The sequence below is a fragment of the Microcaecilia unicolor genome, chromosome 13 (genome assembly GCF_901765095.1).
Source record: "Microcaecilia unicolor chromosome 13, aMicUni1.1, whole genome shotgun sequence".
Taxonomy (NCBI): Eukaryota; Metazoa; Chordata; class Amphibia; order Gymnophiona; family Siphonopidae; genus Microcaecilia; species Microcaecilia unicolor.
The window spans coordinates 72,048,839-72,061,883 of NC_044043.1; the positions used below are offsets into that span (position 1 = coordinate 72,048,839).

A 13,045-nucleotide genomic window follows, 5' to 3' on the forward strand; every position below is an offset into this window, starting at 1 on the left:
TACGCTAGAAGGTTGCTTGGGGCAGTGGCGTACCAAGGGGGGGGAGCGGTGGGGGCGGTCCGCCCCGGGTACACGCCGCTAGGGGGTGCCGCGGCGCGTGCCTGCTGCGCGAGTTTGCTAACTTCTCTCGTTCGCTGCAGCTCCCTCTGCTCCGGAACAGGTCACTTCCTGTTCCGGGGCAGAGGGAGCTGCAGCGAACGAGCAAAGTTAGTAAACTCGCAGCAGGCGCGCGCTGCTGCACCCCCCCCCCCCCCCAGCGGCATGCACCCGGGGGGGGCGGGTCCGCCCCCCTAGGAACGCCACTGGCTTGGGGTACACAGGGAAAGGAATGGCCAGTAGGAAAAAGGAGATGATGACGCCCCTGCATAAGACTCTGGTGAGACCTCATTTAGAATACTGTGTACAATTCTGGGGACCGCACCTTCAAAAAGATACAAATAGGATGGAGTCGGTTCAGAAGGCGGCTACTAAAATGGTCAGTGGTCTTTGCCATAAAGTGTATGGGAATAGACTTAAAGATCTCAATTTGTATTCTTTGGAAGAAAGGCAGGAGAGGGGAGATATGATAGAGACATTTAAATACCTATGCGGCTTAAATGTACAGGGAGGGGAGTCTCTTTCAACTGAAAGAAAACTCTGGAGTAAGGGGGCATAAGGTGAATATGAGAGGGGATAGACTCGGGTGTAACCTGAGAAAATACTTTATAAAAAGGGCAGTGAATTTGTGGAATGGCCTCCCAGTAGAAGTGTTAGAGACGAAAACAGTATCTCCGTTCAAGAAAGCTTGGGACAAGGACATAGGATCTCTAAAGGAGTAAAAAGGAGAGTAGATGGCACGTATGGGCAGACTGGATAGGCCATATGGTCTTTATCTGCCTACATTTTTCTCTGTTTTTATGTCTGCCCCCTCTCCTCTGTAGTGCCACAGATCTAAGCTGTGCTTTCCACCCCCCAAGCACGTAATACCAGACCAAGGGTGCTGGAGGGAGCCACAGCAGATATAGGACAACACACCTTATTCTCGGCTCCCCCAAACTGTTGCTGTATGTGCCCTTGAACTGCTCCAGCCATCTTGAAACTCGGTATCCTCTGGAGGGCTTCCTTCAACTGCCTGAACTCTTCTACCTGTGCCTGATGAGAGGAGAGAATTATGTCAGGTGGTGGAAATGAAAACGGTAACAGAATTCAAACATGCGTGGGATAAGCATAAAGGAATCCTGTGCCGAAGGAATGGATCCTCAGGAGCTTAGTCAAGATCGGGAGGCGGGGCTGGTGGTTGGGAGGCGGGGATAGTGCTGGGCAGACTTATAGGGTCTGTGCCAGAGCCGGTGGTGGGAAGCGGGACTGGTGGTTGGGAGGCGGGGGTAGTGCTGGGCAGACTTATACGGTCTGTGCCCTGAAAAGCACAGGTACAAATCAAAGTAGGGTAGTAGGGTATACACAAAAAGTAGCACATATGAGTTATCTTGTTGGGCAGACTGGATGGACTGTGCAGGTCTTTTTTCTGCCGTCATCTACTATGTTACTATGTCCCAATGCCGCTGTACAGAATAGGTCAGCGTTTCTACATGCTCCTGTGCAAAGTGCACAGTTTTTCCATTTCACAGCAAATCATGCATACCTGTGTGTGTAACCCCCAAAAAGCTCCTTTATTTTGAAAATCATATAACAAGGTGAATGAAAAAACACTCAGTATACTGCATCTTCACATCTCTATATCTGTCACTGTAACCTAGTCATAACTACGGTGTCCACATACAGCCATGGATTCATGAAACATCATATATCCATATATGTGCTCATCAGTTTATGGGTGAGCGCATACGTGCTAGTTTAATATTTGTGTGTTTAGAGTGTGTCCCAAGATGTGTGTGCGTGTGTGTGTGTAACTGTTTTCACAGGCATGGCATTTAGTCTGGTCTCTCTTGAATGCTTAGGTATTTTCTGTTCCCAGAGGGCCTATGTTCACCATTTGCTAGACTTTTTTTGCTAATTTGATCAAAGCGACTTACGATCTAAAAAATACAAAACAACTTAGGAATAAGGGAACTACAAAAATTAGACAGGAAAGTATAAATTCCATTCATATCAAGCTAAAACCTAAAAAAAAAGGCAGAGTAAAATAAAGAAAAGAGGACAGCAAAAAATGGAAGGGATATGGAGGAGAAAAAGGCATTAACCCAGTAGTATGGAATCCCAATCAACCCTGGGAGGAGCAAATGGAAAATGAAACAGCCAGGTCCGACCCAGCATGGCTACTCTTATGATCTTAAATGCATGTCGGTGAGAGTCAGGAAAGCTCCTTGAAAGTGAAATCAAATCCCTCTCCCATCGACTCCTGTGTCTCCTTGAGCCAAGGCCCGTTTCCGCCCTGTGCCCCAGCAGACTTTAAAAAGAACAATAGTGACAACATGGAAGCTGGTCTGAGCTGCCTCTTACCTGGGCCTTATGGAGCTGTAAGTGGACTTCCTGGTGTGCCTTCCTTAAAAGCTTGTTCTCCTCCCTCAGTCTGGACACGGCCCCTACAAGGAGGGACAGAGAATTCAATGTATTTCCTGAGCATCAGACCTCCCTCGTGTTCTCGAAGTCCTCTGGTCACAGCCCTGAATTCACACAGCTCTCCAAACTGTTGTCTCCTAAAGAAAGCATACCACAGCCTTGTAAAAGTTTAAAAAAAAAATTCCTCCTCAAACCCTGGTAAAAATAGTACTACAGGGGCAGGGGCATTTTTTGTTATACAAGGCCATCCATGACCACAGAACTGTGCAGAGAACAGAAAAGAAAACCACATTATGTCTCTGTTTCAGTGAGTTAGAGGCTTCAAACAAGCACTGCGTTATGTCTAGTAGCGCTATAGAAATGATACGTAGTAGTAGTAAGTTTACAAATTATGAACAGAACAGTAGGGTCATAGTCCTCAAGGCAATTTTATAACTGCCCCATACTGGCAGAAAATACGAGGCTGATTCTATAGACAGTATGTCTCTATATATAAGCACCCATAGGGCATCTTATTGCAGCGTATTCTAAAAAGCAAAATTAGGCGCCACTTTTCCTTTTTACCCTATGAAGCTGGAAGTCTATAAACTTTATAAAGCAGGGGCGTAGCCAGACTTTGAAGGGGGGGGAGGGGGGGCAGAGCCCGAGAAGAGGGGGCACATTTTAGCCCTCCCCCCCAGCGCCACGGACCCCCCCCGCGCCCCTCCCCTTTCAACCCCCCCTTCCCGCAGCCGCCAACCTGAACGTGCAGGACGTCAGGATGACTCACACAGAAGAAACAAAATCCTAGGCTTCCACATCAGCTGCAGCAACGCGCCGGCCCAGAGACCGGCTGAAGAGGACTTCGGCTGGCGGGGGTTGGGGACCCTCGCCAGCGCAGGTACCTGACGGCGGCGGGGGACCATCCCCCGTGGCCCCACGTAGCTACGCCCCTGCTATAAAGTGGGCTTATCAACCCGACCTTAGGACACATCTAGCCAGTTTGGGGTTTCAGAATACCCACAATGAATATGCATGAGAAAGATCTGCATGCAGACTTCTCTCGTGCATATTCGTTGTGGATATCCTGAAAACCTGACTGACTAGGTGTGTCCCAAGGACTGGGTTGAGAAGCCATGATTTATAGAATACCAGCTTAAAACGGGTATATATACACGCATGTACTTAGGTGCTAGTATTTACACCAACTGTACGATTGGCATAAGCACTCGTGTCCAAGTTCCAGTGAAAATATAATATTCTAAATTAGGTGCCTAATTGTGTGCCCTGTCCACACTCTGCAAATGCTGCCCACGTGCAAACTACACAGATGTGTGCACTTCTTCAGCCTGTCCAAATTCATCACAGCCAAGCACATGCCACGAACTCAGGAAATGGCCCCCACTGGGTCCGTCCACCAACCAGCAAGGGCACTGCCACATCACACCCCAAAGCCGGAGCACCGCAAGAAGGCAGGTACACTTTAAGCAACTTTTTTTGTGTGCAAAACTCGAACGGCAGACCCTCATGGCTCTCTAAGCTGACTTGTCTACACCAAAGCAGAATACAGCTGAGGCAAACTCAGAAAGGATCCTCAATGGGGAGGGGGTAGGGACCTGGCTACCCAGGTGTGGCACTACCGGGGCAGAACAGGCCCTCACGGACCTCAGCCCCAGTCCAGCTGATAGATGGGCACAGGCAGTGCTGAGAGGGAGCTTGACTTTAAATTAAAAAAAAAAAAAAAAAGCCAAGGACCAGACCCTCAACACTAACCTCAGACTGGGACTGCGCAGGCTTACCACGTCCACCATCTGCTAGAGACTAAGAACAACTGACTCTCAGGGGCCTGCACAGCATAGTTATAGGTATTCTAAAAAGTCTGTGGTTCTGTCTCCATCTGCTGGTCAGAGTGCATAACCCAGCTGTGCTGGTCTGGAGGGATTCTACGGAAAAACAAAAATTATGAAAAAAAAAAACATTTTTCCCCACACAGAACACAACTAAGCTATGGAATTCGTTGCAGGAGGATGCGGTCATGGTGATTCAAATGAGATCTGGACAAGTTTCTGAAGCTCATAAAAAAACTTAACCAGGTAGACTTGGAAGAGTCACTCCTAATCCCTAGAAATGAACTAATAGAAATGGATCTACTTTTTGGGATCTGCCAAGTGCTTGTGACTAAACCAGTGTGACCTTTCTTCTATTCTTATTAACAGACAAGCTGCTAAATGCCTAATGATTGCAGTTTTGATGCAGGAATTTGTCTTGTGTTGTCTGCAGTTAAACATTTCAGCTCAAGTCAGGCATGCTATACGTTGTGAGAATAGAATTGCTAACTCTCATTTTAAGTGGGTGGCACTGCATGAGCTGGCACCAGAAGTGAATGATATGGGAGCAGCAGTGCTCAGTTTTCTATAGAGCCTGAGCATCACAAGGCCTAAAAAATGTTGCAGGGATCACTTGTGTGTGAATAATATGAGCATCCTACAAGCATGGCTTCGAAATGCCTTCTTACCAAACAAAAATACTACTAAAATTTTAACAAAACTCCCCCTAATTTTCAAAAATAACAATACAATACAGTCTTGTAGTCCATATACACCGAGAAGTTCAATGCAGATAACGGTATAAAAGTTGTCAAACAACCACCAGGAATTACAAACATATGGATAACAAACCAAAACTATTCAAAATTTTAAGTGTCTTGACTTAAATATTTCCTAAAAAGAAGTAAGTCTTTAAACATTCCCTAAACACAAGATAAGAACATATTTTCCTTATAGTAATTGGTACAGAATTCCAGATATGTGAAACTTGATAGTAGAGAGTAGAATAAAAAGCTCTTTTCAAATGATAAGGTTTCAGATTAGGAAAAAAGCAGATTAAAACGTTTCTAGCAGATCTGAGGAACACATAATACAGCTTAGGTAAACTGGAGCTGGACCAAATAATAATCTATAAGCCAAGGTATAGATCTTAAAACTCAATTCGTGCCATGATTGCAAGCCAATGTGGAGATCTCAACAGTGGCGTAACTGTCAAAATGATGGGCTGAAAAAGTCAACCTAGTCACAGTATTTTGTACTGTCTGCAATCTTAGTGCTACCAACATAAAACAATAATCCAATTACCAGACAAATAAACGCTTGACCACTAGTTGAAACATCTGAGAATCCAACAAACATCCAATTCTACGCAGTTTTCTCATTAAGAGAAAAGATCTTTTTAATTAAAGAAGAAATCTGCAGCTCTGGTGTAAGTTCACTATTAAAACAATACTCCTAAAATTTTTAGTTGAGATTCAAATTTAAATTTTAAGTCATCTACTTGAAGAACAGTATCATTCCAAATTTGATCAGCTTGAACAAGGTGAAATTAGGCCTTACCTGCTAATTTTCTTTCCTCTAGACCCTCCAGACCGGTCAAGACGCTTGGGTTATGCATGCCTACCAGCAGAGGGAGACTGAGAACACTAACTTCAAACTGAGTACATATAACCTGTGCTAGCCCTCTATCTCCAGTATACACTTAGCAAAGCAGAGAAACAAATCCCTGGAACAGTAACTCTGAAACTAATAAAACCCCTGTACCTGGAAAACTAACAGTTAAACACCAACAGTGTGCTTAAACAGATGAAACGCCCAGGCGTCCCACTCTGCAAAATATTAGAGTCAAAGAAAGTTCTCCGACCATACTGAATATAAAATGAAACAGACATAGCAGAACACGGCTCAAAATACTTCTGATAATTGACACGGCTGAAAAATACTTCTGATAAGAGACAGGGCGGGTTCTTGACCGGTCTGGAGGGTCTAGAGGAAAGAAAATTAGCAGGTAAGGCCTAATTTCACCTTCCTCAGCAACCCTCCAGACCGGTCAAGACGCTTGGGAAGTACCAAAGCAGTAGACACATTAAGGGTGGGACCGAAAAGCAGAAGACAACACAGCCGCTCCAAACCGAGCATCCTCTTTTGCCTGCACATCAATCCTATAATGCTTTACAAAAGAATGAATGGACGACCACGCCGCCGCCTTACAAATGTCCTGCGGAGGAATAAAACTACTTTCCGCCCAAGAGGCGGCTACCCCCCGAGTAGAGTGTGCCTTCAATACCGAGGGAACTGCCCGACGCTTCAACAAATACGCCGAGGCAATAGTCTCCTTCAACCATCTAGCCAGAGTAGCCTTGGAAGCCGCCTCCCCCTTTCTGGGACCTCCAAACAAAATGAACAAACGATCCGACGCTCGGAAGTCCTGCGTTCTGCTCAAATACGACCGCAAAATGCGTCGAACATCCAACTTAGCCAAACGACGTTGAGAGAGATCACCAGACCTATCCCCCAACACTGGTAACGAGATCACCTGATTTACATGAAAGGAGGATACCACCTTAGGAACAAACGAAGGAACTGTCCGCAAAGTCACTTTCTCCTTAGCCAAGGAGAGAAAAGGCTCTCTACAAGACAAAGCCTGTAGCTCCGAAATTCTACGCGCCGAAGTAATGGCCACCAGAAACACTGTCTTTAAAGTAAGATCTTTACACGAGATGGAAGCCAACGGTTCAAACGGAGGGCCTACCAGAGCCTCCAAGACCAAATTCAAATCCCAAGGCGGAACCGTCGGCCGACGAGGCGGACGAAGCAACTTGACAGCTTTCAAGAACCGTCCCACGTCCGGCGAAGCCGCCAAGGAACACCCCTGAATCTTTCCACGGAAACAAGACAACGCTGCAACCTGCACTTTCAGGGAAGAGAGCGAGAGCCCCCTGTCAAGACCGTCCTGCAGGAACTCCAAAACTTCCGCGACCGAAACACGTAGAGGAACATAATCCCGCTCTTGACACCAGTTTTCAAAAATGCGCCACACCCGCACATAAGCCAAAGAAGTAGACCTCTTACGAGAGCGCAAATCAATTACCCTGGCCGAAAAACCTTTCTTCCTTAATCTGAGCCTCTCAAGAGCCAGGCCGTAAGCGAGAATGGAGCAGGGTCGGCCATCTCGATCGGCCCCTGGACCAATCTCACCCTGGGCCCCAACGGAATCGGAGCCTGCACTAATAACCGAACCAGGTCTCCGTACCACGGACGTCGAGGCCAATTGGGCGCAATCAGAACCACTAGACCTGCATGGCGCCCGATCCGCTGCACCACGCGGCCCACCAGCGGCCACGGCGGAAATACATAGAGCAACTGTTGAGTCGGCCACGGGAGCACTAACGCGTCGATGCCCTCGGCCCGAGGATCTCTTCGACGACTGAAGAAGCGAGCGACCTGAGCATTGTCGGCCGATGCCATGAGATCCAGCACCGGCCGACCCCATTCCAACACCAGACGATTGAACACTGAGGGATGGAGGGACCACTCCCCGGGGTCTAACGTGTGCCTGCTTAGAAAGTCCGCGCTCACGTTGTCCACCCCTGCCACGTGGCCCGCCGAGAGACCCTGAAGATGAGCTTCTGCCCACAACATTAACTCCGCCGCCTCCACAGCTAACGCTTGGCTCTTCGTTCCCCCCTGCCGATTTACATATGCGACGGCCGTGGCATTGTCGGAAAGAACCCTGACTGCCTTGCCTTCTAACAGGCTGTGAAAGGAGCGAAGAGCCAACCGAATTGCTCGAGTCTCCAGGCGATTGATGGACCAAGATGCTTCCTCCAACGTCCAACGTCCCTGGGCTACCTGACCCAGGCAATGCGCTCCCCAGCCCGAGAGACTCGCATCCGTGGTCAGCACCGTCCAATTGGGAGCGTCCAGCGGCATGCCCTTCGCTAGATTCGGAGAGTGGAGCCACCAGCGAAGGCTGCGACGGGCAACCCCCGACAGAGGGAACCTGTCCTCCAGGTCCTGAGACTGAGGGGACCAACGAGACAACAAAGCTCTCTGTAATTCTCTCATATGGGCCCTGGCCCAAGGAACCACCTCTATTGTTGCTGCCATCAGCCCCAACACCTGAAGATACGCCCGAGCCGAAGGCGCTCTCTGCGCTTGGAGCCGACGGATCTGTCCCTGCAGCTTGGAGATGCGAGGAGTTGTCAAAAACACCCGGCCCTTCTTCGTGTCGAAGCGAACTCCCAGATACTCCAGGGACTGGGAAGGCACCAGGTGACACTTTGCCAGATTGACCACCCAACCGAGCGACTGCAAGAAGGTCACCACATGGCCGGTGGCCTCCTCGCTCTCTGACCTTGATTTGGCCCGAATCAACCAGTCGTCCAGATACGGATGAACCAAAATGCCCTGCAAGCGCAGCGCCGCTGCCACCATCACCATCACCTTGGAGAAGGTGCGAGGCGCAGTCGCCAGGCCGAAAGGAAGCGCACAAAACTGAAAATGTCTCCCTAAGACCACAAAGCGAAGAAAACGCTGGTGCGCCTCTAGAATGGGGATGTGTAAGTAAGCCTCTGTCAGGTCTAGAGACGTCAGAAACTCTCCTTCTTGCACCGCTACAATAACTGAGCGCAATGTCTCCATCCGAAAGGAGGGAACCTTTAGAGCTGCATTGACCTTCTTGAGGTCTAAAATGGGCCGGAAGGCACCCTCTTCCTTCTTGGGCACCACGAAGTAAATGGAGTAACAGCCCGTACCTCTTTCTAACCTGGGAACAGGTACCACCGCCCCTAAACCGATTAGACGCGACAGAGTGGTCCGTACTGCTCTTGCCTTGTATCTTGAATGACAGGGAGACACGAGAAAGAAATCGGAGAGGGGACTGTCGAATTCTAGGGCGTACCCGTCTCGCACTATCTGCAGGACCCACTGGTCTGACGTGATCTGGACCCACCTCTGGTAAAACAAGCGCAAGCGAGCCCCCACGCGAACCAGAGGCTGGGTCCCCAAACCATCATTGAGACACACGGGACGTACCGGACGCTCCCGAAGAGGAGCCTCGCCCCCTGCGACGGCCACCTCGAAAGGACTGGGTTCTCTGGAAAAACCGACCCCTAGTCCCCCCAGAAGACCTACCGGGCCGATACCGCCGAGCCTCCTGAAAACGCCCCCGCCCTGCTGCCCCCTTAGACACCTTGGGACGAAGCTCAGGAAGCCGAGGGACCTTAGCATCACCAAGACCCTTCACCAACTTATCCAATTCCTCCCCGAAAAGCAAAGAGCCTCTAAAAGGAAGGGAACAAAGTTTAGTCTTGGAGGCGGCATCGGCCACCCAGCCCCGCAACCACAGGGCCCGCCGAGCCGCCACCGCAAAGGTCATGTTCTTGGCAGAGGCCCTCAACAAATCGTACAGCGCATCCGCCAAGAACGACGACCCCATCTCCAACTTGGCCAGATCTTGAACATGAGAAGCCCTATCAGCCTGCGGGCTATCCAGGAGCCTCTCAGCCCAGCGAAAACAAGCCCGAGCCACCAGACCTCCACAAACAGACGCCTGCAGCGCCAAGGCAGACAGATCAAAACTCCGCTTTAGGAAGGTCTCCAATTTCCTATCCTGAGGGTCCCGCAACGCGGGCCCCCCCATCCACTGGAATAGCAGTAGCCTTAGTCACTGCCGTCACCACGGCATCCACCGTCGGGGGTCTGAGAGACTCTCTGTCCTCCTGAGGAATAGGATAGAGCTTGGTCATAGCCCGAGCCACCTTACACTGAGCCTCCGGCGAATGCCACTCCTGCGTGATCATATCTCTCAAATCCGCATTCATAGGGAAAGAACGAGAGACCCGCCTGATCCCCTTAACCAAAGGATCCACCTGCTTCCCATCCCCAATGGGAGCCGCCGCAGGATCAAACCTTAAAGTGGCGGACACCTGCTCAATGAGCTCAGATAATTCATCCCTGTGAAAAATCCTAACCACAGAGGGGTCTTCCCCAGGCAAAGACAGGTCCCCATCCTGCCCTGCAACCGACCCCTCCTCCTCTTCCAGGGGGCTAAAATCACCCTCAGAATCCGGAGGAGAAAAGACCTCTACCTCTTCAGAACACTCCACTTGTGGTCTTTTAGCGGTAGCCCCCCCCCAATCTTGGACTAAGGGACTCCGCACCCGATGGGCCCGCCTTCCAAGCCTGAAACAAACTCCAAACAAACTCGGGAGGGAACCCCATGCTGCCCGAGGCCTCCCCCCCAGCGGGACCCGAAATCGGGAGAGACTGAGGCCCCACGACCGTCTCAGCGCCCAAAAGGCCCGAATCCAAGATGGCGGCGGTTCCCGCCAAAATCGGGACCGCCGCTGCAGCGCCCAACTGAGCCGCACCAACCTCCTGCGAACCCGCAGAAGGAACCTCCGCTGCTAACACCGGCGGCGCAAGGGATAGGGCCTTGGGCTCTCCACAAAACCGGCAGGGACCGCCAGCCGCGTCAACACCCCGACGCGCGCACAGCCGGCAACGAAGCAACTTCCCCGACATACTCGCGCCTCAGAAAACAGCTGATCCCAACAACCGGCGAAAACAAAGGAAAGGAAACAACACTCACCGGCGCTTAATTACAGGCTCAGCTCTCCCAGCCCGGCTGAACAACTCCGGAAACACCGGAGTGCAGCTCCTGCAGCTCTCCACACGAGGTGTGCTTTTTTTTTTTTAAGCTTTATTTGAGCCCTGCTGCTATAATCTGAATGGCACTCAAGGCTGCAGGATTAACACTGCAGCCGAGGCACAACGCTGCCCAAAACGGGAGAGCCAGTCGGGGGGAGGGACCCGGCCACCCGGGTGTGACACCCCAGAGGGGACAATGGCAGGCCCCACCGGACCTACCAACCCCTTGCACACCACAGAGTTCCAGGCACAGGGATTAACTGTTCTTTCACCAATTTATCCCCAGAAAATAACTGAAAATTAACTAGTCTCACAACACGGAACCTAACTCCTACCAGACCGGACAAGCTGCACAGGCTGCATGTCTACCCTCTGCTGAGACTGAGAAAATACTGGAGATAGAGGGCTAGCACAGGTTATATGTACTCAGTTTGAAGTTAGTGTTCTCAGTCTCCCTCTGCTGGTAGGCATGCATAACCCAAGCGTCTTGACCGGTCTGGAGGGTTGCTGAGGAATCAATAAAAATTTGGTCTCCTCTTTATTTAATTTTAAGAAATGATGTGCTATCCATCTGTCACATACAGTTTGCAATATCACACCAGGTATCGGTAGGCGTGTTGCCCACAGGTAACAACAGTTATGTCATTTGCGTAAGTGAAAACCTTGCAACCACCTGATGGGAGCATATAATCCAAGGAACTTCTCAACATATTAAACACAGTGCAAGAGAAAAGGAGGCCCCTGCAGGACTCCACAAGATGGCTTCCAAGAAGAGGGGGAGATATATAAAAGTTCAATAACGCTGAACGCCATTACCACCCTTCACATCTTTCCAAATAGTTTTTTTTAACAAACGGTAAACATTATAAATAATTGTGAGTGGACCTCAATGTGATTTAAGAGTGCCCTCTATGACAACAGCAAACCTACCTATATTTAGTAGTGCTGTATCATTATCAGTCTACAACGCACAATTAATGGAACTAGGCAGCCATGTTTTCCTGCTCAGCAAGGGGTCGATTTCAGTCCTAGGGATCTAGCTGGGTAGCTGTTCACTTAGTCAGTTAGATCCTTTCTACAATTGTTCTCATAACCACTAAGGTGTAGCTTGCGCCACTCGCAGTCTCAACTTCAACTACAGCCTCTCAAACTCTAAGGAACAGATCAGGCCAGCAGCTTCTGGGAAGATTTTGGCCAGAATCCCACTGTTCCCATTCCAGCTCATCTCTCGCATCTCACAAATCCTTGCTAAGGGCACAGTCCAGGCCTCATTCATTTTTCCCTACAAGCGACTTGCCAAACATATTTCTTTCAATGATGTCCCACGGGAGCTGTGCAGGGAGACACAGATACCCTTCTACCTCACTCCATACCTCATCTTAAATGCCTCTGGATAGGCAACCATGTTTGTATGTCGTTTATCTTTCTTTTTTCTGCTATTAGACTGAGTCTGGAGGCACCTTACGAACTAAACAGATTTACTGAGGCCCAAGAGGAGCACAGTTCACTTCTTCAGATGTATTAATGAAGGTCTCTGAAACTTAAACTGGCAATGTATTTTGCATACAGGGGAGGAAGAATTAAATGAGAAATGCAGTGTTCTTTAGGAGGCTCTGGGAAGCAGTAAAGACCTCTCATGAGTGTGACTGCTGACCCCTGCTAGTCCTCCACTCTGAGTGACCCTCAGAAAGGATCACACAAAAGCTGCTAGCAGACCCCCTTCCCCCACCCAATTCCTACAGTTCTTATTAGATTTTCTCCATTCACTATTTCAAGCTGTTTTCTTCTGCAGCCCAAAATGATGTGTACCAGGGGCGTATCTGCGTGGGGCCACAGGGGCCTGGGCCCCCGCGGATTTCGCCCTGGACCCCCCCTACCGCCGTCAACCCTCCCCCGCCGTCACCTACCCCTGCCGAGGTCCGCTTCCTCCTGCCTGCCGGTGCCTTTTACTTCAGCTGGCGGCAGGGCCGCCAAGAGACTGGGCCAGGCCCAGGACAAGGCTGCCCCCGAGCCCCCCTCCCACCCAAGGTCGCCGGGCCACCCGCCACCGGGCCGGGCCCTCTCTCCACCCCCGGGCCCTCTGCACT

The 13,045-nt window shown here is 50.1% G+C and overlaps 1 protein-coding gene across 1 annotated transcript in view; it reads right to left on the reverse strand.

The window, feature by feature from the left end:
- LOC115482360 (Golgi integral membrane protein 4-like) overlaps window positions 1–13,045 on the reverse strand; it is a 70,401-nt gene that overhangs the window by 14,768 nt on the left and 42,588 nt on the right. Inside the window, exons 6-7 of the mRNA XM_030222090.1 lie at window positions 2,440–2,522; window positions 1,015–1,131 (exon numbers count right to left, since the gene is read on the reverse strand). Of these exons, the coding sequence (XP_030077950.1) occupies window positions 1,015–1,131; window positions 2,440–2,522 (200 nt within the window). The remainder of the gene's footprint in view (window positions 1–1,014; window positions 1,132–2,439; window positions 2,523–13,045) is intronic.